The following is a 25,570-nucleotide window of genomic DNA, read 5'->3' as shown; positions in this document are numbered from 1 at the left end:
TGGATGCTGACAATGTCAAGTTCTTTCCTAATATCCTCATTTTGACACTTGACCAAAGACTAGAGGACGCTCATATATGCGGCCTCTAGTCTTTGGTCAAGTGTTTTACTTCTGACCCAACTCTCAGATCCATAAGTTAAAACTGGTTTGAACACTGTCTTGTGTACAGCTAATTTAGTGTTCCGATTTCTATATTTAATTTACCATCTTCAGTAAAAATCGTGCCTAAGTAGCTGAAATGTTTTACTTGTTCCAGAGGTTCCCCGTTCACAACACAGTTGACATTTTCAACAATCCTACCTATTTTCATTGTCTTTGTCTTTTTAATGCTGACCTTCATACCATATCTATTACAACAGTTATTCAATTTAGTCAGGGAATCTTGCAAACTTGTAGCGGATTTATTTAGAAGTATAACATCATCCGCATAAAGCAAAGAGCTGACACATTAACATCTCCAATTCTGATATCATGTTTAATACCACTTTCCTTCATAATGTGACCCATATAGATAATGAATAACAGAGGGGATAATGTACATCCTTGTCTCACACCAAATTTAACATTAAACCATCTTCCTGTACTTCCTTCAATTCTAACTGCTGACTTACAACTCAAACAAAGACTAAGTATTGCTTGATATAATGCCCCATCGACACCATATAACTCCAGCGTATTGAATAGCTTCTCTCTTGGCACCTTGTCATATGCCTTTTCCAAATCGACAAAACTTAAATACAGATCTTTGTTATATTCCCATGCTTTCTCGACTATTTGTTGTAAAGTGAAGATCTGATCCCGACAGCCTCTATTTGGCCTGAATCTAGCTTGTTCTTCACCAAGCTTTTCTTCCACAATTCTTCTCAACCGTTTCTCAAGTATACTTGCATAGATCTTGCCAGGAACACTCAGTAGGGAAATACCTCTGTAATTCTCACATTCAGTTTTATTTCCCTTTTTTATATATGGGTACTATTAGAGCTCTACTCCAATCATTGGGAATTCATCCCTCTGTCCAGTCTTTCTGAACTATGCAGTGCAGCCACTGTAAGACTTTTATACCACCATACTTCAGCATTTCTGATCGAATATCATCTACTCCAGTTGCCTTTCCACATTTCAGACTTTTGATGGCTTTTTCTCCAAGTATGGATATGTATTCCTGATTGCATGCCTGGTGAGTGTTTTTTATCACTGTGTTGTCATCACTGCTAGTTTCATTTAGCAATTTTTCAAAGTAATTACTCCATTCTTCAAGGATATCTTTTTCTCCTGTTTTTCATGTCACCGTTATCATCTCTAACTCCTTTTACAGCACTCTTTCCTTCATTTCTTACCACCTCCAGAATATCTTACCCTTCTTGATATTTATTTTCGCCCAAGTCCTCCCATGACTTTTGTTTTGCTAGTTTTACACAGTGTTTATCTTTCTTACATTTGTCTCTGTATTCTCTAAGAGCACAAGCTGACTTATTTGCCAGGAACTTTTGATATGCTTTCTTCTTTTTCTTCACTACCTGTTTAACTTCCTGTGTCCACCATGGACTTCTGATTTTTCTATCCTTGCAGGCAACCTCATCATATGCCTCTCTGGCTGAATCAATTAGTGTTTTCTTCAGGGCTTGCCACTGAATCTCCAAGATTTGGTTCCTATTCTCAAACTTCATCATTTTTTCTTTAATAATATTTGTGTATTTTAATCTACAGTTCACATCTGAGAGTTGCGCAACTTTTATTCGCTTTAAAACTTTCTTACATATTCTTCTTTTCAATATGAAATTCAATTTTATCCTGCTCAAGACTAAATGGTGATCACTTCCAATTTCGAATCCTCTGTACAGTCTGGTGTCCTTCACCAGGGAGAAAACATCACTATCAGCAATAACATAGTCAATGAGACTTTTCTTATTCCTTGCTCTTCTCTCCATGTGAATTTGTGCACATTTTTATGTTGGAACATTTTGTTAGTAATAACAGTCCATGTCTTGAGCAGAAATCCAACAGGTATTTGCCTGTATTAGCTTTGCTCTTTTCTCAAATTTTCCCAAAATATTTTTGTATATCTGCCAATCATTTCCTACTCTGCTATTTAGATCCCCAACAAGGACCAACTTTTCCTTTTTCATTGTGTCAGTTGCTTTTTCTAAAGCCTCAAAAAATTCCTCCACTTCTACCTTAGTAGAACCTTCTGGGGAACCATAGACACAAATAAGTCTCACTGTCCAGTTCCCCATTCTCATATTTGCCCACATCACTACTTGAGACTGCCTGCCATTAAAGAATATTAGCCTCTATTTAGTGTTGAATACTATGGCTACTCCTTTTCCCTGATTGTCATTGCCTGAATATATCATTTTGTATTATTGCTCAGAATGATCTCACCAGTTTTTGCCTTTTTTGTTTCAGTCACCCCTATAATGTCGATCTGGTACTTATCCAATTCCTCAGCTAGCTCCATTTCTTTGCCATTCAGGCTTCTTATGTTGATAGTACCGATCTTTAACTCTGGTGATGTTGAGTTGGGGTATTTTTTCAGATTTGTTCCAGTAGCTGACTTTTCGCTGTTTGCCCTGGTTCCCTAGCGAAAACAACAGGGGACCTTGTTTAACCGGGCGACGCCCCAGCCGGCATGAAATTTTGTCATGTTGTACCATCATTTTGTATATTGGTTTAAGCCAATATACAAAGGGCTAAATCCTAAATTGACATCCCATCCTCTTTCGTTCAGTATCCAGGTAGATACCCAACAGGGTGCACCACGAGAAGGTGAGGATTGGACATTAGGTCAGAAGCCCTGGTCGGTTCTCCGCATTCCTTTAAAGGCTATGTGGAGGTCTCCTCTCAGTTATACAGCTTTGACCCTTAAGCACCCTGTTTTAAATTGTAAGTGCTATTATTGCTTTTTCTCATTTTATGAAATAAGTGATTTTAAAGTTTATTTTTTACTTGGTTAGACTAATAAATTTAGTTTAATCCTTTATTCCATATCCAAGTGTAAGCAAACAAAGTTTGTGCCTGAAAATATCTTCAGGACTGAGGTAAGGTAGTGCAACACCAGGCAACTCCAAGCAAAGGTGGACCAAGCTCTCATTACTCCTTGTCTCAGTATCTCCCATAATGCAAAGCACATCACCTTGCAGACATGTATACTGCTATGCATTAAGGGAAGGGCCACTACCCAGACCGGTTTCAACCTTTATTGAGGTCACATCGGTGGAAGGCAGACCCAAACGTGAAGATACTAAGGCAGAAGCAATAGGAGAGGTCATATTTACCTATGGGAGTTGCCAACAGGTGTATCGCCTTATTATTGTTTATTTTTCACTTGGTTAGACTATAATAAATGTAACGCATAGCAGTATACATGAGCATTTCTTCAACACACATGGCAATATATTGTCCAGTCCTACTGTTCTATTAACGTAAAGTTTTTATGTAATTCCTCATATATATATATACCTCTGCTTATTCACTATCAGTTCCTCCTCTAGTATATTCTCTACACTCTGGCTTCTCATGATGTTGCCCTTCACAAGTATGAAGTACATTGATAAACTGCTCATTGAATATCTCAACTATATCCTCTGCTTCAGTCATCAGCTGGCATCATCCTTCCATAGTCAATTTTCCTTCTACTTGCCACATATTGAAAGAACTCACTAGCTTTTTCTCAACTTGATTGGCTAATTTTTTTTTCACTGTCTTTACCAACTGAGTCATCCTTTTGTCCTATTTGTACTCTTCATGCAAATTATTATTACAAACATTTATCTTGTGTTGCCTGCACAGTGCCTCCTTTCAGATTTTATGCTTAATCTCTTCATTTATTCATTTTACTCCTTCCTTTTTTAGCCTTTCCTCCTTTGGAATACACTCAGGCATTGCTGATGTTAAATAGCTCTTGTTCATTGCCAAGCAGCATTTGTCTCCTTTCCATTCAACTCCTCTTTCCATAGCTTCCGATTGTCACTTAAGCTTTTCATAATCACCAGCATTGTAGTTTCACATATATCCCTTCTTCACAGAAGTTCTCGCATGATTGACTACAACCCAGGTGATCACTTTGTGGTCACTCTCACCAACCAGGGCAAGATTAGATACCTCCGTTCACAATCGCACCTCTGATGATATAACCAGATTTAAGACTCTTAACCCTTGTGTGCAATCTGTTACATATTGACCAAGATTGTTATCCCTTAAGAACTCTAGAATTCATTCTTATTCCCTAATGCTATCCCTTTATTCCAGTCGATTCTTTCAAGCCACGTTACCTATACATTTGTCTCCTACATCCACATTCTCTGTCCTCTAGCAACATCCAACCAAATATCTCCTGTCAGCCTCTACCTCACATCATATTGATTCAAACCACTGCAACATTTTCCCCCCTTGTATCTCAATCTTGTGTGGACATAATCCTACACTTTTCAGCAGCAATCTCCCTCCCTTCTTATCTACATGAAAAACAGCATATCCTTCCATATCTATTTCTATCAAGATATCATTCTGATCCAGCCATGTGTCAAATATTTCAACTATTTTTGGACAAATAAACTCAACAGTTTCATCCCCCTTAATTCTCATACCCCTGGCATTTGTAAATAAGAATAACAGTTTCATCCCCCTTAATTCTCATACCTCTGGCATTTGTAAATAAGAATAACAATTGATTTCTTTGTCTATAACCAGTTCTACCCATGCTACCTCTCATCTGCAATTTCACACTTGCTCCTGTCTGCTCACCCTTTGTCCCCACATACTCTCCACCCTGGCTCAACTACCTCCCATGTATTCCATATCATTCCATTCCTGTGCTGGCCATTTCTTCATTATGCTTTCAGAATCCACTCTCCTTATGATGAATCTCACTGCCCTATCCCTCTCCAACTTGCATTCCTGTTCTCACATTCTCATCTTCATTCACAATCGCATCAGTCTCACCTTGTCTACTCTCCTGCTCATTTACATCATCTCTCGCTTCTACTGATACCTTGCTTGTATCACTCATTACACTTCCTCCCAACAGTGGCTTTTCCAGAAATCATTCCTGGATGCTGACAATATCAAGTTCTTTCCTAATATCCTTGTTTTTAATATGATATTGCCATTGATGTCATCTGTTCATGCCCCTAATCTTTCTCAGGACTCTCATATCTGCGGTCTCTAGTCTTTGGTCAAGTGTTTTACTTCTGACCCAGCTCTGAGATCCATAAGTTAAAATTGGTTTAAACACCGTCTTGTATATCGTTGATTTAGTGTTCTGGCTAATTTCTCTCTTATTCCATATAAATTTATTCAGTTAACTTCCTATCATACCAGTTTTATTGATTCCGTTGTCTATTTCCATATTTAATTTACTATCTTCGCTAAATATCGTGCCTAAGTAGCTGAAATGTTTTACTTGTAACCTTTTTTTTACTTGTAACAAAAATTTTGTAATTTTTGTACTAATTTTTGGTTGATATCATCACTTACTTTTTGTGATTTTGCAAGTAAAGTTTGTTTGAAAGTATCCTGTTTGCTGTACTCATTTGGAAGATCTCAGCACTCTTCTTTGTTGGCCTCCAATATATATGCATTTTTGATAGGTTCTGCTGGTACACCACTCTTTTAGTGAAAGTTCTGAGGGAACATGGAGTAATAATATGCTCAGAACTTTTGCATTTCTGGCATAGTTTTGAACAGTGACTGGTAATGTCTGATTCCTACATAGTTTAAACATTCAGCTTTTGGACAATTGCTGCTTACTAATGATCATAAAACCACAGCACAGGTGCTCCTGAACTCCTAGATACTTTTATATTGTGCATTTTGCATTTTTATTGTATATTGACTAAATTTGGAAATGGCATCTTCGTGTCCGTTGTAAGGTGATCTCACCAGAAAATCAGTTGTAATCTTCACATGAGAACTTTTTAATACTACTAATTTTACTCCATTTTGAGAATATCTAGATAAGGATTTCATTGCTTCTCTGTGTGTGTGTGTGTGTGTGTGTGTGTGTGTGTGTGTGTGTGTGTGTGTGTGTGTGTGTGTGTGTGTGTGTGTGTGTGTGTGTGTGTGTGTGTGTGTGTGTATATTCCACTTTATATCTTTCCTAACTATTCTCATTCTGCCATTACAGGTATTGTACTACCTTGGAATTGTGCCACCATCAATGGTTTCACATCTTGACCTAAATATTTCCTCATACTATTCTTACATTTAGGAATTAAAATTCCAGGATAAAACTATAATTTCAATTCCTAGAGTTCATACTCTTCTTGGGAAATTAATGCTCTTTTTCTCAAATTAAACTCTGAATTCTTATCTCGAATGAAATTACTAGCATATAAATTTAGCAATCCTATGAATGCTTGCTTGAGTAATCCCGTACTAGTTGAGTGGAGGGGATGGAACCATCATTAGCACTAGCAAAATAAAGTTAAATATCAAAAATAGGAATGCAGAAAAACTAAATGTGATCTGCTGAAATTCCATGTGGAGACAATTAAGACTTGAATCATTGCAGACGTTATATTTTCCATATGAAATATGGAAAATACTTGTATAAAATATGAAAATCTGGATTTAGAGTTGTAGTTTTCTGTAGAGCAAATTATACTACTCAAGAACTTACTATATTTCTGATTTAATCTTTTATCCACGTGTGAACAATTTACTTGTGAAGTTATCCGCCTCCATATACAAGTAGCTTAGTCTGTTGTAAACCAATGTTGAAAAGATTATTATTATGTAACACCTCCAGAGAGTCCAAATACTCATCAAGGGAGGGCACCTATAACAACTGTCTCCACCACTCAGTCCACCCACTATAACGAACCACAACTACCATCATCTACACCAACACCATCTACTGCCCATCATCACCACTATTATTTTCACAGACAATCGCAAACATCCATGCCCACAGTGGGATTCGAACCGCAGCCTTTTGGCTGCTAACCACGTGGCCAACCAGGTCAGCGATTTTGATAGCTTAGCATGACTATGTGATTATGAAGCTTTGTGTTTGAAACAGTATATTTTTAAACTGTTTATGAAGCAAGCAGTGAATGCTGATGGTGGCACAAGATCTGTGCATCACTTTGCCATACAGAAACCACACATAATTTTAATGATGTGGACTTTTCAAGAATGGTTCGTGTTTTTTTTTGTTTTTTTTTTAATGGAACATGTGTAGCAGACAGTAGTCTGCCACCCATGTAGCAGGGTGACTGAAACAAAAAAAGATAAAAACTGGTGAGATCTTTCTGAGCAATAAATACAAAACATTATACTCAGGCAATGACAATCAAGGAAAAGGAGTAGCCATAGTATTCAACACTAAATATGAGGCTAATCTTCTTGAATGGCAGGCAGTCTCAAGTAAAGTGTGAGCAAATATGAGAATGTGGAACTGGACAATGAGGAAACAGGACCAATATGCCTTCCGTTTATTCAAGGTTAAATTTTCTATGAGGACTTTAAAGTGGGTCGAGTTTTTTTTTTACCCCCTCCCCTCACTGGAAGTGGACCTTCCAGTGAGGGGGGGGTCAGAGAGTTGACCAGCTGTTTAGACAGTCTGTAGCAAGGTGCATTGGTGGCATCTACTATAAGCCTGAGTGGGGAATTGGGTTTGTGGATTTTTGGTAAACCGTATATTCAGGGGGGGGACAGGAGCGGAAAGGTTTAAGTTTTTTCATGATGTCGGGGGGCCAGGAAGATACTTTTTTAAGTAAGATTTTTAATTTCTTAACTTGTGTTTTTGTGGGGTTGTGTTCTAGCAGGAATTTAAATACAAAGAAATTAAAAATCTTGCTTAAAAAAGTATCTTCCTGACCCCCTGACATCACGAAAAATCTTAAACCTTTCCGCTCCCGTATGATATTTGTGTTCATGTTACATTACTTGTTTTTGTAATCCCCGTAGATGTCCTAGTGACTAGGACAAAATATAGGAAGTATTAAATTCTGTTTTAATCCTTTTTGAGTGTTTTAAAAAATCCATTAAGCCTCCAACATGATGTCCTCACAGCACTTAAGCCTCGACACAAGAATTGAAGAATTGTGGAAGAAAAGCTTGGGGAAGAACAATCTGGATTCGGTCCAAAATAGAGGCTGTCAGGATGAGCTCTTCACTTTACGACAAATAGTTGAGAAATCATGGGAATATAACAAAAATCTGTATTTAAGTTTTGTAGATCTGAAAAAAAGCATATGACAAGGTGCCAAGAGAGAAGCTATTCAAAACGCTACAGTTATATGGTGTCAATGGGGCATTATGTCAAGCAATACTTAGTCTTTATTTGAGTTGAGTTAGCAGTTAGAATTGAAGGAAGTACAGGAAGATGGTTTGATGTTCAATCTGGTGTCAGGCAAGGATGTACATTATCCGCTCTGTTATTTATTATCTATGTGGATCGCATTATAAAGGAAAGTGGTATTAAACCTGATATCAAAATTGGAGATGTTAATGTGTAAGCTCTTTGCTTTATGAAAGTATAGCCGAAGAAACATGAAGCATAGAAAGAGGCGACAATCACTCAAGAATAGTGATGTATAGAGGGATTCCATTATTAGAGTGGTAAATGAAAGATTCCATGAGATGCATTTTCCAGGCAGGAGAATTAGCAGGATAATTGCCATGTTAGATATGAGAAACAGACAACCATGTAAGTTGATTGTGGCTGTTGGAACAAATGATTTAGTTGGACATAAAGAGCATATAAGAATGGATGTCAGGAGAGGGAAAGATAGCATGGTTGATCAGCATGTTGCCGAGTATATGATAATTTATACATTGAGATGGAGAGCAGGAATCATGAATGGTATGTTAACAAAGCTGTATAAGGAGAAGGGAGTGGAGTTTGTAAATGTGTTAGATGAATTTGAGGTATTCAGTGAACAATTTAGAAGGGTGTTTAATTCTCATCAGGGTGAAATCATGAGAAACTCAAGTGTAAAGGAAATAAGAGAAGGTGGCTTAATTATGAATGAGAAGGAAGTACAAGTTGTGTTCAAAAAAAAAAGACTGATCTTTTGCTATAAAGACTTTATTGTTCATTTTACAACATTTTAAGCACTGTCCCATTCAGTAATCCCCTCTACTGGCAATTCGCCATTCCCAACTTTTCTTTCATTGTTGGAATGCTTCCTGGAACCATTGCGACAATTGCACATCTTGGTTTCAACACCATAGCCATAAGCCCACGTCTCATCTCCTGTTATGATGTTCTTAAGAAAGTTTTCATTGAAAACATCATTAAAAATTTTCAATGATATTTACCAAATTTTCAATGAAAATTTGGTAAGCAGTTATGGGATGCAAAGTATACACTTGGAGAGGAAACTTTACAGGAAGTAGAGGAGATAAGAAATTTGGGAGTGGTGGACAAGAACCTGAATTTCAGGTCCTTGCATTGCACTAGTTAAAGTCTCACTTTGGATAATAACAATGATTTGGAGGACCTTGAGGCCTTCATCAGGCCTCAAATGGATTATTATGCACAGATTTGGTCATGGTTTCATGGTGATGAGGATATGTTAGAAAGGGTATAGAGAAGATTCACAAGGGTGTCAACTGGTCTTTGAAATGTGAAGTATGAAGACAGATTGAGAGAATGTAATTTGTGCAGCCTTGTGAATAGAGGAGATGGAACTGGAGGATATGATTGTGACATATAAGTTGGTCAGGAGTTGTTACCAGGTTAACATGGAAGAAATGTTTCATAGAATGGGAGAGCGTATAGAATAAAAGGCTATCCTTAGAACATGTATAAAGAGGGTGTGAGCAAAGGTGTGAGGAGCAGGTTCTTTGCATGGAGAATGGTTGGTGAGTGAAATGTATTGCCTGAGTGTGTTTAGAATGTGGACACATTTAATCACTTTAAGGTCCAGTTGGATGATCTTTTTGTGTGTGACCTCCCACGAGGAGCCCTACGGAGGTCAAATATTAATAATAAATTTTACTGCTGATGGTTGGGTAAATGATTAAAAACAAGAATATAATTGGTCATAATTGGTCTCATATAATTACTTTGTAGCCAAGAAAAAAAACAAACTCCCTACAGCTCTCTTTAAGCACTGTCCCACTTCATCCCACACATTTACAAACTCTTCTCCCTTTTACAAACTCCACTCCCAGTACAACAGATTCAATACGTCTAGTTCCAATTCCATATATTTATTAGACTTGGTGTCTACAGTTTCTTTTTATTGTGGTTTATAATATTTTGACAATCAAGATCTGATTCTGTTCCTTGAAAAGAACATAAAACAAGCATTAAAGTTCATGAACCTTGAATAGGCTGGTTTTGCAGAGCATTAAATTTCTTATGGAACTGTTTTACAAAAAAAACAGTGAATTATTAAATCATCCTGATTTGGACAGATCTCCCTTATGGCAAATAGTACTCCTCAATCTGCTCTTCTTTCTGAGTTTTTTTGTAATTAACTGACCTTTGTTAGCTTACTAAAGCTTTAATTTGTTCATATTTGTTGAATTTTGTCTATGCTATTTTGTTAAATTTTTATACTGAAGATGCCTATGAAACACGGGGAAAAATTTTATACTAACAAATCATTTTCACATAAACTTTCTATATTAATTTAGATTTTATATATATACTAGGGGGCTGTGGCTATGGCACCCAACCCCCTGAGTTCCAGACCAGTAGGCCAGTTCACCTTGAATTCTGATTACTCGAATTTTGAAAACTCAAAAGGATCCCCCCCCCCGGTACCTATGCCGTCCAACCCCCTAGGGGATCCCCGGCACCTACGGTGCCCAATCCCCCGAGTTCCGGACCGGTAGGCTGGTTCTCCTTGAATTCTGATGACTCAAATTTCGAAGACTCGAAAGGGGGGTTCCGCCCAACACCTACAGCACCCATCCCCCTGAGTTCCGGACTGGTAGGCTGGTTCTCCCTTGAGTTTCAAAACATTTCAAATAACTTGGAAAAAAAAGTGACAGAAAAACATTACACAAAAAGCTTATCGTTTTATATATATAGGGTAGATATATATATGAGAGAGAGGCAGGCTCTATATAGTAAGGTTATACAGCAAGTGTAATAATTATCTGTGGCTTTGGTAAGCAGCTTTCCACCTTTAATGGGTAGGGTGTACATAATATTATTTTTCATTTCTTAATTTATTTTTATCTTTAGAAGACTTTTCTTGTGTGGTCTACAGGATTCATTATTTCATTGTCATTGCTCTAATCCACCTTAGTGGTAGTGTTTATTGTCTATAAATTTAAGAACAGCTATTTTACATTTAGTTGAATATTGTGTTTGGTAAGTTTGACATGTGAAAGAATATTGGCTGCCCTTTAAGTATGTTATTTATGCTGGGTGGTAATTGTAGATTTGCATTCAATGTTCATCATAAAGTCTAATAATTTAGCACTTGAGTGTGATGACAAATTAGCCTGTATTGTACATTGGCTGTTTCTATTGGAGGTAATGATAAAATTTTAATTTATTCTTATAATTCTTCTAATCAGGTTTATCCTTTTTCTGATCGCTGCTTAGCGGTAAATCTTAAAAGATATCAACATAATTTATCATCTAATGGATGAACTGTGGAATTCATTGCCTGATAGAGTGGCGAGAGAACGGTCAATGAGTTCAAAGAGTGGTATGATAGACTTTGTGTTTCCTAGGAAGGACCTCCCACAATGTCTCTTGACTCCAAGGAGGGCTGAATAATAATAATTTGTTGAAATCGATTTTTTTTACTAATCATTAATATAATGATTATTAAAAAAAACTACTCACTGAGATAAGTAATAACTAATCACTTAACAGTGAGTAGTCCCTTTTGTAATATACTCAGCCATTTAACTCAAATAATTATTTTTGGGCAGGTTATATTAAATTGTGAAGTTAGTGTTTTAATTTTTCTAAAGTACTGCAAAAATTTATAGTTTATTGATTTTGATATTTGTTGTGTACTTCTTAAAAATAAAATGTCGAGGTTGCCATCTGTTTGCATCCAACAGAATGATTCATAATATATATTTATTTATTTTATTTTATTTTATTTTTCTCCAGTGAAGCATTTGACAAACACTTGTCTTTGGGTATTTTACGCCTCCAAGAAGGTCTTGACTATTCTCAGTATGTGGATATTGAAGAAATTAGTGCACCAGTAGTAAATGGTAAGAAAGATGGCTTGTCAGCACCTAAAAGAGAAATGTCAGAACCAGGATTTCCACGTAATATATCCAGTGCTCAGTTGTCACAAGGTATAACATTTCAAAGCCTAATCTAGACTTTAAATATATTAAATTTAATATTTGTAATTAAAACTATAATCACTTTTAGTATATGCCCTTAAGCGATATAGAACTAATTATTATGATATCCAGCAAAATTATTTCATCTCGTTTTCTTTCTTCCAAAGTGCTCCAATTGCATAATCCTAACTACATCTTAGTCTTCTTCTGGATCTTTTTTCTGCCTGTTTTTATGTTACAAACACTTGTTCTGCTAAATTTTCAGTTCCCATTCTGTTTGAGTGCATATACCGCCTTTGGTTAACTGTACTTAGACATTGACTATTAATAATGTCAAGTTAGTCCTTTCTAATGTGACTCTGCTATTGATGCCACCTGCTCATTCAACTTAGCAGGAGAGTATACTCATATCTATTGTCTCTAGAGTGATTAACTGTTTCATTTCTCACTCACCTTACAGTTAAACACCTGAATTATGGAAGGGCAGCTAGAATGACTTGAAATATTTAGAATGGAAGCCAAAAATGTTTACAGAGAATAATTCAGAAGGTTTAATTACAAGGTCAACTCTTAAGAATAATTTTTATACACAGAAATAAAACTATATATGAGGATCAAGGGAAATTCTCTACTAAATGTTACAATATTTATGCATGTATATTTGAGAATAAGGGAAGGGACATTCCATTACTCCTAGATGCTTAGTATTTATTGTTCTATTACTGGCTAACTCATTTAATAATTTTTCATACTAATTGCTCCAGACATCCAGAATATCCTTATTTTCTGTTTATATCCAGTTTATAAGGTTTGATTCCTTCTTTGGTACTTTTGTCTTAACCCTGAGGTTTCTTAGTAGCAGGAGAAAGCCTTCTAAAAGATTTATTCAGGTAATAGTAATTAGAGAAAGAGAGGTGTGGATATATTCCAATTCCAGACCTAGTTAAACTTCTTAAATGGAAGGAAAGTCTAAGTTGAGTAATTGGGATAAATTTCAGAATGGGAAATTAGACTTAATTGTGCCCATGGTGTCACGGAAGTGTTTAGCAAGAAGGACAGCTGAGTTCTAAACATTAGATTAGAAAATGAATCCTGGGAATATGGAAATGTTTTTTCTATATTCCCAGGTAAGTGAACTGGATTTGGGATTGGCTGCCTGATAGGTATCAGATGTTATATAAATCAGCCAACATTACTGAATAATGTTTGCTGATTTCTGCTTGGATATGGAGAAGTAATTACTAATGCCATATTCCAACATAAATGTGCATAAATTTATGTGCAGAGAGACAGAAAGAATATGCACAAAACAAGACCAACTTATTATTATTATCCAAGACCCCCATGGAGTCATCTCATTTGGGAGGTCCTTTTATCATACATACAGCTCATCATACTGTACTTTAAACACACTCAAATTCTCTGCAGACACCACACTCTCAGGCAAGGCATTCCAATTATTCACAACTCTGCATGAAAAAAACCTGCTTCTCACAGCCTCTTTCTACAGTTTCCAGGGATGACCTCTGGTTCTCCCCTGATCTCTCACTATTTTCTGTAGAACCTCCCCAGCATTGATCCTATAACAACCTCTTACCAACTTGTAAGTCTCTATCATATCTCCCCTCTTCCTCCTATCCACCAGTCTCTGCAAGTTGCATCTTCTCAATCTTTCCTCATACTTGACATTCCAGAGGTTAGAAGCTACCTTAGTTAGTCGCCTCTGGACCCTTTCCAACATCTCTTCCTCCTTCTGAAAACCAGGTGACCAAATCTGGGTACAATAGTCCGTGTGTGGCCTAATCAAAGCCTTATACAATGGAACAAGAATCTCCCTACTTCTACAAGTCAGTGTCCTCTGCATCATTCCCAGAAGCCTTTGTGTTGTCTTCACAATTTTGGCGCTATGTGTCCCCTAAATTTCAGATCCTTATCCACTATCACCCCCAGATCTCTTATTTACTCCACCTCCGACAATATATCCTCACCAAGCATAAATTCTGCATCCCATCTTTGTTTTCCAAATTTTAAAACCTTACATTTTTCAACATTGAACTCGCATCCCCCATTCCTGTGCCCATTCACTCAATTTATTCAAGTCTTCTTGTAAGGCCACATCATCATCTCTGCTCTTCATGGTTCGTCCCAACTTTGATTCATCTGCAAACAACTGAATATCTCCATCTAAATCTTCACCTATATCATTAATATACAAGTTAAACAGCAATGGTTCTAAAACAGACCCCTGAGGCACACCACTAGTAACTTTCTTTTTCCTGGATATCGCTCCCCCATACACAACTTGTTGATACCTATCAGATAGCCAGTCTCCAATCCAATGCACCAATCTAATATCCAACCCCATCCTCTCTAGTTTGAGAGGATGGGGTTGGATATTAGAAAGATGGAAACAGATGGAAAATATACTTTGAGGGACTTTTGAATGAGGAAAATGCAAGGACTCACAGAGGAGATGGGCAGCCTTCTGAGGGGATGGTGCAGAACATCAGTAGAATGGAAGTGACGGAGGCCATGAAGAGGATGAGGAATAGAAAAGCGGTGGGCCCCGACAGAATTCCAGTGGAGGCATGGAAGGCATTGGGGGAAGAGGGAATTGACCTGCTGTGGGACCTGTTCATGAAAGTTTGCCAACAGGAAAATATACCCGAGGAATGGAGGGAGAGTACTCTTGTTCCCATCTACAAGGGCAAAGAGGATGCACAAGACTGTAAAAATTACAGAGGAATAAAGTTGATGTCCCACACAATGAAGATCCTAGAAAGGGTTCTTGATGGTAGATTGAGGAAGGAGGTGGAGATTGCAAAGGAACAATTTGGCTTCATGCCTGGTAGATCAACAACAGATGCTATCTTTGGGTTACGACAGATGATGGAAAAATATCGAGAGAAACAAAGGGAGCTACATCTGGTATTTATTGATCTGGAGAAAGCATACGATAGAGTGCCAAGGCAAGAAGTCTGGAGGTGTCTGAGGGAGAAGAAGGTGCCCGCAGAAATATGTCAGGTTGGTGCGGGAAATGTACAGAAATGTGAAGACAAGTGTTCGGACCTGTTTGGGACAGACAGAAAGTTTTCAAGTAACAGTTGGCTTGCATCAAGGGTCAGCATTAAGTCCGTTTCTGTTTAATATTGTGATGGAGGTGGTAACAGAGGAGGTGAGAGAAGATGCACCTTGGACAATGTTGTATGCAGATGACATCTTGCTGTGTGTAGATTCAAGAGAAGAAGCGGAAACTAAACTGGAAAGATGGAGAAAAGTACTGGAAGAGAGAGGTATGAGACTGAGCAGAAGTAAGACAGAGTATATGTGTTGCGCAGTGGGCGGTGGCCAGGAGACAGATCTGGAGCTGGAAGAAAATGTCATCAGGAAGGTGAGAGACTTTAGATACTTAGGTTCAACAGTGGAAGAGGATGGAGGAGCTGAGAAGGAAGTGGGATGCAGAATACAAGCGGGTTGGAGGAACTGGAGGGAGATGGCTGGAGTGTTATGCGATAAGAGGGTGCTGATCAATCTGAAAGGCAAAATTTATAGGACAGTAGTGAGGCCAGCTATGACATATGCTATAGAAACTGTGGCCCTGAGGAAAAATAACATCAGCAGGATGGAAGTAGCAGAGATGAGAATGCTTAGGTGGATGTGCTGTGTGACCAGAAAGGATCATCTGAGAAATGACTATGTCAGGGGAACAGTGAAAGTTACGAACTTAGGAGCGAAAATACAGGAGGCAAGGTTGAGATGGTTTGGTCATGTGATGAGGAGGGAGGACGAATATGTGGGAAGAAGGGTCATGCCAATGGATGTGCAAGGAAGGCGGAAGCGTGGGCGGCCAAAGAAGAGATGGAGGGAGCTGGTAGAAGAGGACTTGAAGATGAAGAACTTGGATGTGGTGACAGCCCAAGACAGGAAGGTGTGGAGGAGACTCATAACAAACAGTGACCCCACTTAAGTGGGAGAAGCTCCAGAAGAAGAAGAAAATCCTCTCTAGTTTGACTATCAACTTATCATGTGGTAATCTATCAAAAGCCTTTGCAAAATCTAAGTATATTACTGTGTATCCTCTGTCCATGGAAGCAGTCACCTTATTGTAATAAGTAAGTAGATTACTAAAATATGATCTCCCTTTAGCAAATCCATGCTGTCTATCAAAGATAATACCATTGTTGTCAACCCAATTCTGGATCCTAGTTCTCACAAGCTCCTCCAACAACTTAACTACAACACCTGACACACAGATAGGCCTATAGTTTGATGCTTGAGTTCTATCACCTCCTTTATGAAGTGGCACAATCTTGCCCTCCTTCCACTCCTTAAGAACTTGACCCAGTGCAAGACTCATATTAAAAAAATATATCAAGGCCGGCATCAACTCCCTGGCACATTCCTTCAGAATACGTGATGATATATTATCACGTCCCATAGCCTTATTTATATCTAGTTTGCTCAACTCCCCATACACCTCTTGCTCACTTACAGTCAGTCTCTCTTCCCCATCAACTGCTGTCAGTCTCTGCACGAAGTCACATTCACAAGATTTGAAAGACCTTTATTGAACTGCTCATTAAGTATCTCCTCCACACCTTCTGCAACTTAATGTAGATATTTTAATAGTTTTAATACTAGAGGGATAGGACAGGTTTGAGATTTCAAAGTACAAGAGTGGACAAATATCGACTACTCTGAATGTCAATAACACAGTGGGACTCGATGGGCTTTTGGCATGGGTTTTGAGAGAATGTGCTAAAGAACTGACAGCTCCATTGACCTGACTTTTCATTGAAAAATCTGACCACGGGAAAGGTGCCCAAGGAATGTAAGGAGAGTAAGCTGGTGCCATTGCATTAGGGTGGTAGCAGACTGGAAGTGTCAAACTATAGACCAATTTGTATTTCATCAGTAAAGATTTTGTAAAATCAGTGATGGATTATTTATAGTGTTAGGCATTAAGGGGCACTCTTGTTTTAGTAATATGATTGCCTTTTATAATAAAGTGACAAGAGCAGTTGATGAGGGAAAAGTATATTGTGTTTTTTTTTGGGGGGGGGGGGGGAGATTTTACAAAGGAATTTGACAGGGTACCACATAAGCTGATATTTAAGTTGCAACACATGGGTTTAGATGTCAGGTAAGTAAACTGTATTCAGGATTGGCTGCCTGATAGGTATCAGATGTGTATGAGGGAGCAGCATCTAGAAAACAGAAGGCTACAAGTGGGATTCCACAGGGCTCATTACTAGGACCTGTATTGTTTAACCTTTATATCAATGACATTGTCAATGGATTGCAGGGGGATATTCAGTTGTTTGCATATGATGTGAAGCTGGGAAGGATTATTAGTAATAGTGCAGATGTGGTCACCCTGAAGAGAATTTGAATAAACTGGACAGATGGGCAAATGAAAGGGGGGGGGGGGGATGTCAGTGAAATTCAGCCAAATGAAGTCTTAGAGTTTGGGATACACAGAGGGGAAGCTGCATATTCTGTTGCAGGAAGTGTACCAGAGGAAGTAGTGGAGGCAAGGGATCTGTGGGTGTTGATTGATTGATAGAAACCTGTAATTAAGGAAACATATTGCAAAGGTGGTGAAGGTAACCCAGAGGATTGCAGCAATACTGAGAAGGATACTGACCTGCAGAGATAGTTGTCATTCTATTATATAAAGCTCTGATCAGAACACACCTGGACTGTTGTGCTCAAATTTGGTCCCCAGGATTTGAAGGGGATAAATTAATTCCAGAGAGAATGCAGAGATAGATAACAAAGATGATATCAGGACTGTACAGTGTTATGAGGATAGTCTGAGGGAATTTGGACCGCAGAATTTGGTAGATAGGAGAGGTGATATGATTTAGACTTTGTAACTGTTCAGAGGTAGTTACAGGGTTGACACTGGGGAGTTCTTTGGTTTGGTGGAACAGGAGGAAGGAGCAAGGACAAAGGGCCATACCTATATATGGCATCTCCATGGAGTCTGGAGACCCATTGTGGGAGATCCAAATGAACCATCATACACACAAATCCTATCATATCTCTCCTTGAATCCATTCACCATTAGGGAACTCACAACCAATTCTGGCAATCCATTCCACTCTCCATGCAAAAAATCTAACCACTAGCAACACTCTTACACAATTTCCAAGGATGGTCCCTAGTTTTCTATTTGTCCTATACTGAAAAATTTCACTTTCATCAATTTTCATAAAACACCCTTTAATATCTTAAAAGTTTATATCATGTTCCTTCTCTTTTGCCTATCACCTAAACTTTGATTAACTTGGTCACAATCTTGGTCACTTGTCTGAATCTTTTCGACCACCTCCTGGTCCCCCAAGTGACCAAATCTGTGCGCAGTAGTCAAGATGTGGCTGAATCAGAGCCTTATAAAGAGAGAAGTCATAATTTTTATTTCAAGATTGGACTGTTACCTAATACTAACTTTATCCTGGTCAAACCCCAGATGACAGAGCTCTCAACATGACAGTTTATAACTAGGGAAGCAGACCTGAATGTGATAGAGAAATTTCTCTACCTGGTGTTCCAGTAAAAATTTATGCAAGCATCCTTGCAAAAAGGCTACAGAAAGTCTAAATGAAAATTGGGAAAGAACTAGCTATTTAAACTGCATATGGGTTTTGCCAAGGCTAGATTTTTTCTTTACAAGAAACTAATTGGGGAGTGGGGGTATTATGCTTGTGGACAAGTGGATAATAATTCTTTTCTTCATGCTTACACAGTGATCAGAATACATCTTAAAAATTATGGAAACTACCGTGCTAGAATAAAACTTCAGTTTTATATAAACCAAAATAATCACTTGATATTTCAACCTTCACATTAAGATCATCTAGAGTAGACACATATATACAAAGAAACAAGCTGCACTACAATCTACATGGTATGCTGAAGTGAAATTAATTTGGTCAACTGTTAAAACTATTGACCTGACCTTGTGGGGAGGACTTACTACATCAAAGCTAGAGTCCTGTTATTATGTTATAATTATTATCTATTAAGTTACAAAATTAAATTAAGCTAGAGAGCAACATGTTCGCACAAAAATGTTACTTATATAAGTATATGAGAATAATGGTTAACACGTAGAAAATAATACAATTTTTTAAGTCTTATATATTTCTGCCTTGTTACAAGAATAGTATCATCAGAGAAGGAATTGAAGATCATTTGACAGCATTCAAAACATGAAAACGTGATTCATTTAGCATGTGTTCAATTACTTCTGTCCATACATATAAATTAAAACAAACCAGTATGGATGGTGGCCAATAAAAGCTCAAAAATTGCTTAGAATCCTGAAGTCAGGATTGGCTGGACTCTTGAACTAAGTAATTAAACTGAATGTGTGTCATCCAAATTCTTGGTATTTTTATTCCACCATTATTGTTAAGATTAGGGTGGTTAATCACAATTTCACAGGCTTCTTTAAATTTCCATTCATACTAGGTTTTTGTATGATGTAAAGAACAAGTACTTTTCCCATCAGTTTGATATAGGGTGTTAAGAGTGTGATCTGAGAGGCCTGCTTCTCCAAAATTATTAAATTTAATGTGTCATTTGTGATCTTTTTTTATGGATAGGGATTGTACATCCAGTTTCCTGAATATATGGTAAGTTACATATGCAACAGATACAAATAGTTTATTGTATCTATTCTAGCAATGACCCAAAGATGAACCTTATGACTCCACAGAGGTCTTGAGTAATAAGTAATATCCCTTTCACGCCATTGTAAATATAATTCACAATTTAAAAAAATAATAATTAATCATTAAATTTTATTAAAATCATTTTTCTTGTGAAAAGCTTTATTTTTTATCATATTTTCTGATTAATGATACTTGCAAGATTTTTTTTTGTTATCCATCAGAGCAAATAATGTGCAAATGTCTTTTCTCAGATTGTAGGAATGTGCAAGTTGATCTGGTGAAAATGTGGTCTCATTATTCTTTGCTTAGCAGCAAAATTGCTAATCTGAACACCATTATGAAATACATATCTATTGCTTTCTTTGTAGTGCTTCTTACAGAACACACTCAATTAAGCAGCACAGCATTTCATTTAAAAAAAAGATTGTAAACAAGACTAGAAGTGCACAGCTTCATGCTTCTCTAACAATCTTGTCTTTTTAAATGATAAATCCAATAACAAAGAGCGAAAATAAGGATTGACTTTCCTCTTTCTGTAATAATTCAGGAATAATCACTTCATCTGTATCATATTTTAGAGAAATTAGTATAGTAACATTTAAAGCTCAGAAGTAATTATACTTGACAAGAAATATTATTATTCAGGCCTCCATGGAGTCAAAAGACTCGTCGTGGGAGGTCCTTTCTAAGAAACACAGTCTATCAAGACTCATTGAGGGGAGGTCCCCCCCCCCCCCCCTAAGAAACACAAAGTCTATCATACCATTCCTTAAACTCATTGACTGTTCTTGCTCTCACCACTCCATCAGGAAATGCATTCCATGGTTCAACCACCCTCCATGCAAAGAAACCACTCCTCACCCTCTTGCTCAGAGTTTCCTTTCGTAACTTCCAGGGATATTCTCATTTTTATTCTTTACCCAAGTTTAAGCAAACAAAGTTACATGTGAAGCAACTTTATAGCTACGCTAACTGTCCGGAGGGAGATAACTTCATATCACAGCCATTAGTCCATAATGGACAGCATGCTTCCTTTTGGATGGATATGTTTCCAAGCATTATGGGAAGATCACTGTTGAGAATTGACTCAACAAAGTTTAAGATGAGACAGACTTCAAAAATTTGAGCTGTGAGAGCTCCTCCTCCTACCACCTCCCTCCAACAATGCATAGCAGTACATTTCTGAAAGAAAGTATGCTGCACATTATGGGTACTAGGGCAGCTTCATGAAGTCATATCTCCATACACAAGTAGCCTAATCATAAAGTTTCTAGTTCATAAAGTCATAAAATAATTGTAACAAGAGATTTAAAAATCATCATCATCAAATTCCTGCCATGTACCCTCAAGGGGTGTACAGGATATGATAGTACTACATGAAAAAATTACATCATTACTAACTTCCTATCTACAATTTTCCTCCAAATCAGTCTGTTACTTGTCAAGACTCCAACATTATCAGATCTTATATTTCTATCGTCTAAGGCACTTTGTACCGTATCAGTCCACCTATATCTTGGTCTTCCTCTGGGTCATTTTCCTGCCAACCTGGCAAAGAACACTTGTTTTGCTAATCTTTCCTCTCCCATTCTATTTAAGTGACCATACCACCTGAGATTAGCTCTGCTAACGCATTCCTGGATGCTGACAATGCCAAGTTCTTTCCTAATATCCTCGTTTTTAATATGATATTGCCATTGATGCCATCTGTTCACGCCTTTAATCTTTCTCAGGACTCTCATATCTGCAGTCTCTAGTCTTTGGTCAAGTGTTTTACTTCTAACCCAGCTCTCAGATCCATAAGTTAAAACTGGTTTGAACACCGTCTTGTATACAGCTAATTTAGTGTTCCGACTAATTTCTCTCTTATTCCATATGAATTTATTCAATTGACTTCCCACCATACCAGCTTTGCTGATTCTCTTGTCTATTTCTATATTTAATTTACCATCTTCACTAAAAATAGTGCCTAAGTAGCTGAAATGTTTTTCTTGTTCCACAGGTTCTCCCTTCACAACACAGTTGACATTTTCAATGATTCTGCCTATTTTCATTGTCTTTGTCTTTTTATTGCTGACCTTCATACCATATCTATTACAACAGTTATTCAATTTAGTCAGAGAATCTTGCAGACTTGTAGCAGATTTATTTAGAAGTATAACATCATCCGCATAAAGCAAAGAGCTGACATTAACATCTCCAATTTTGATATCATGTTTAATACCACTTTCCTTCATAATGTGATCCATATAGATAATGAATAACAGAGGGTATAATGTACATCCTTGACTCACACCAGATTTAACATTAAACCATCTTCCTGTACTTCCTTCAATTCTAACTGCTGACTTAAAACTCAAATAAAGACTAAGCATTGCTTGATATAATGCCCCATTGACACCATATAATTGTAGCGTGTTGAATAGCTTCTCTCTTGGCACCTTGTCATATGCCTTTTCCAAATCGACAAAACTCAAATACAGATCTTTGTTATATTCCCATGAATTCTACACTATTTGTCGTAAAGTGAAGATCTGATCCTGACAGCCTCTATTTGGCCTGAATCCAGCTTGTTCTTCACCCAGCTTTTCTTCCACAATTCTTCTCAACCGTTTCTCAAGTATACTTGCATAGATCTTGCAAGGAACACTCAGTAGGGAAATACCTCTGTAATTCTCACATTCGGCTTTATTTCCCTTTTTTATATATGGGCACTATGAGAGCTGTACTCCAATCATCGGGAATTTGTCCTTCTGTCCAGGCTTTCTGAACTATGCAGCGCAGCCACTGTAAGACTTTTATACCACCATACTTCAGCATTTATGGCCGAATATCATCTACTCCTGCTGCCTTTCCACATTTCAAGCCTTTGATGGCTTTTTCTACCTCAAGTATGGATATGTATTCCTGACTGCATGCCTTGTCAGTGTTTTTTACCACTGTGCTGTCATCACTGCTTGTTTCATTTAGCAGTTTTTCAAAGTAATTACTCCATGCTTCAAGGATATCTTTTTCCCCTGTTTTCATGTCACCTTTATCATCTCTAACTCCTTTTACAGCACTCTTTCCTCCATTCCTAAGTTTCTTCAACAACCTCCAGAATATTTTGCCACCTTCTTGATATTTATTTTCTATATTCCTGCCAAAGTCCTCCCATGACTTTTGTTTAGCTAGTTTTACACAGTGTTTCGCTTTCTTACATTTGTGTCTGTATTCTCTAAGAGCAAAAGCTGACTTATTTGCCAGGAACTTTTGATATGCTTTCTTCTTTTCCTTCACTGCCTCTTTAACTTCCTGTGTCCACCAGGGAGTTCTGATTTTTTTATCCTTGCAGACAACCTCACCACATGCCTCTCTGGCAGAATCAGTCAATGTTTTCTTCAGAGTTTGTCACTGAATCTCCAAGGTTTGATTCCTGTTCTCAAACTCTTTCATTTTTTTTTTTTTTCAATAATCTTTCTGTATTTTAGTCTACAGTTCACATCTGAGAGCTGCTCAACTTTTATTCGCTTTAAAACTTTCTTATATGTTATTCTTCTCAATATGAAATTCAATTTTATCTTGCTCAAGACTAAATAGTGATCACTTCCAATTTCAAATCCTCTGTACACGCTGGTGTCCTGCACCAGGGAGAAAATATCACTATCAACAATAACATAGTCAATAACATAGAGATTTAAAAATATTAAATTAAAATAAATAAAACATAATTTAAATCATAATCATCATCATCAAATTCCTGACATTTACCCTCAAGGGGCAGGATATGATAGTACTACATGAAAAATTTACATCATTACTAACTTCCTATCTACAATTTTCCTCCAAATCGATCTATTACCTGTCAAGGCCTCAACATTGTCAGATCTTATATTTCTATCTACTAAGGCACCTTTTACCGTATCAATTCACCTATATCTTGGTCTTCCTCTGGGTCTTTTTCCTGGCAGAGAACACTTGTTTTGCTAATCTTTCCTTTCCCATTCTGTTTAAGTGATACCATCTGAGATTAACTGTGCTAACAATAACAAGTTCTTTCCTAATATCCTCATTTTTAATATTGCCATTGATGCCATCTGTTCATGCCCCGAATCTTTCTCAGGACTCTCATATCTGCAGTCTCTAGTCTTTGGTCAAGTGTTTTACTTCTGACCCAGCTCTCAGATCCATAAGTTAAAACTGGTTTGAACATTGTCTTGTATACAGCTAATTAATGTTCCGACTAATTTCTCTCTTATTCCATATGAATTTATTCAATTGACTTCCCACCATACCAGCTTTGCTGATTCTGTTGTCTATTTCTATATTTAATTTACCATCTTCAGTAAAAATCATGCCTAAATAGCTGAAATGTTTTACTTGTTCCACAGGTTCTCCATTCACAACACAGTTGACATTTTCAATGATTCTGCCTATTTTCATTGTCTTTGTCTTTTTATTGCTGACCTTCATACCATACCTATTACAACAGCTATTCAATTTAGTCAGAGAATCTTGCAGACTTGTAGCGGATTTATTTAGAAGTATAACATCATCCGTATAAAGCAAAGAGCTGACATTAACATCTCCTATTTTGATATCAGATTTAATACCACTTTCCATTATCCATATAGATAATGAATAAACAGAAGGATTAATGTACATCCTTGTCTGACACCAGATTTAACATTAAACCCACCTTCCTGTACTTCAATTCTAACTGCTGACTTACAACTCAAATAAAGACTAAGTATTGCTTGATATAATGTCCCAATGGCACCATACGACTGTAGCGTTTTGAATAATTTCTCTCTTGGCACCTTGTCACATGCTTTTTCCAGATCTACAAAACTTAAATACAAATCTTTGTTATATTCCCATGAATTCTCAATTATTTGTAGTAAAGTGAAAATCTGATACTGAAAGCCCCAATTTGGCCTGAATCCAGCTTGTTCTTCAACAGTGTTCTCTTCCACAATCCTTCTCAACCGTTTCTCAAGTGTACTGGCATAAATCTTACCAGGAACACTCAGTAGAGAAACGTCTGTAATTCTCACATTCAGTTTTATTTCTCTTTTTATATATGGGTACTTTGAGAGTTCTACTCCAATCATCTGGAATTTGTCTCTCTGTCCAGGCCCTCTGAAATATGCAGTGCAGCCACTGTAAGACTTTTATACCTCCATACTTGAGCATTTCTGGTCGAATATCATGTACTCCAGCTGGCTTTCCACATTTCAGACTTTTGATGGCTTTTTCTACTCCAAGTATGGATATGTATTCCTGATTGCATGCCTGGTGAGTGTTTTTTATCACTGTGTTGTCATCACTACTAGTTTCATTTAGCAATTTTTCAAAGTAATTACTCCATACTTCAAGGCTATGTGTTTCTCCAGTTTTCAGGACTCGGCTCCTCCATACACCACCTTATGGTATCTCTCCCTGAGCCATTCTCCTATCCATATCACCAATTTAATATCTATTCCCATCTGCTCCAATTTGCATAACAGTGTTCTATGGGGTATCCTGTCAAAAGCCTTAGCAAAATCCAGAAGAACCACTGTGTAGCCAGTTCCTTTGTCCAACTCAGATGTTATTCTGTTATGAATAGTAGTTAATAGATTGGTAAGGCAGGATCTACCTTTAACAAAACCATGTTGGCCTCTATAGAGTGTCATATCCTGATC

The 25,570-nt window shown here is 37.3% G+C and overlaps 1 protein-coding gene across 3 annotated transcripts in view; it reads left to right on the top strand.

Annotated features, from left to right (window-relative positions):
- Window positions 1-25,570, top strand: part of LOC150098232 (solute carrier family 12 member 2-like) — a 571,711-nt gene that overhangs the window by 346,632 nt on the left and 199,509 nt on the right. For all 3 annotated transcript variants that reach the window (XM_090406235.1, XM_090406234.1, XM_090406233.1), the window contains exon 18: window positions 12,038-12,231. In XM_090406235.1, the coding sequence (XP_090262361.1) occupies window positions 12,038-12,231 (194 nt within the window). The remainder of the gene's footprint in view (window positions 1-12,037; window positions 12,232-25,570) is intronic.

Source organism: Typopeltis vanoorti, chromosome 16 (genome assembly GCF_054136105.1).
Source record: "Typopeltis vanoorti isolate ZY-2024b chromosome 16, IOZ_Tvanoo_1.0, whole genome shotgun sequence".
NCBI classification, from domain to species: domain Eukaryota; kingdom Metazoa; phylum Arthropoda; class Arachnida; order Uropygi; family Thelyphonidae; genus Typopeltis; species Typopeltis vanoorti.
Note: the sequence above shows the minus strand (reverse complement) of the source record. Positions and strands in the feature narration are given on the sequence as shown.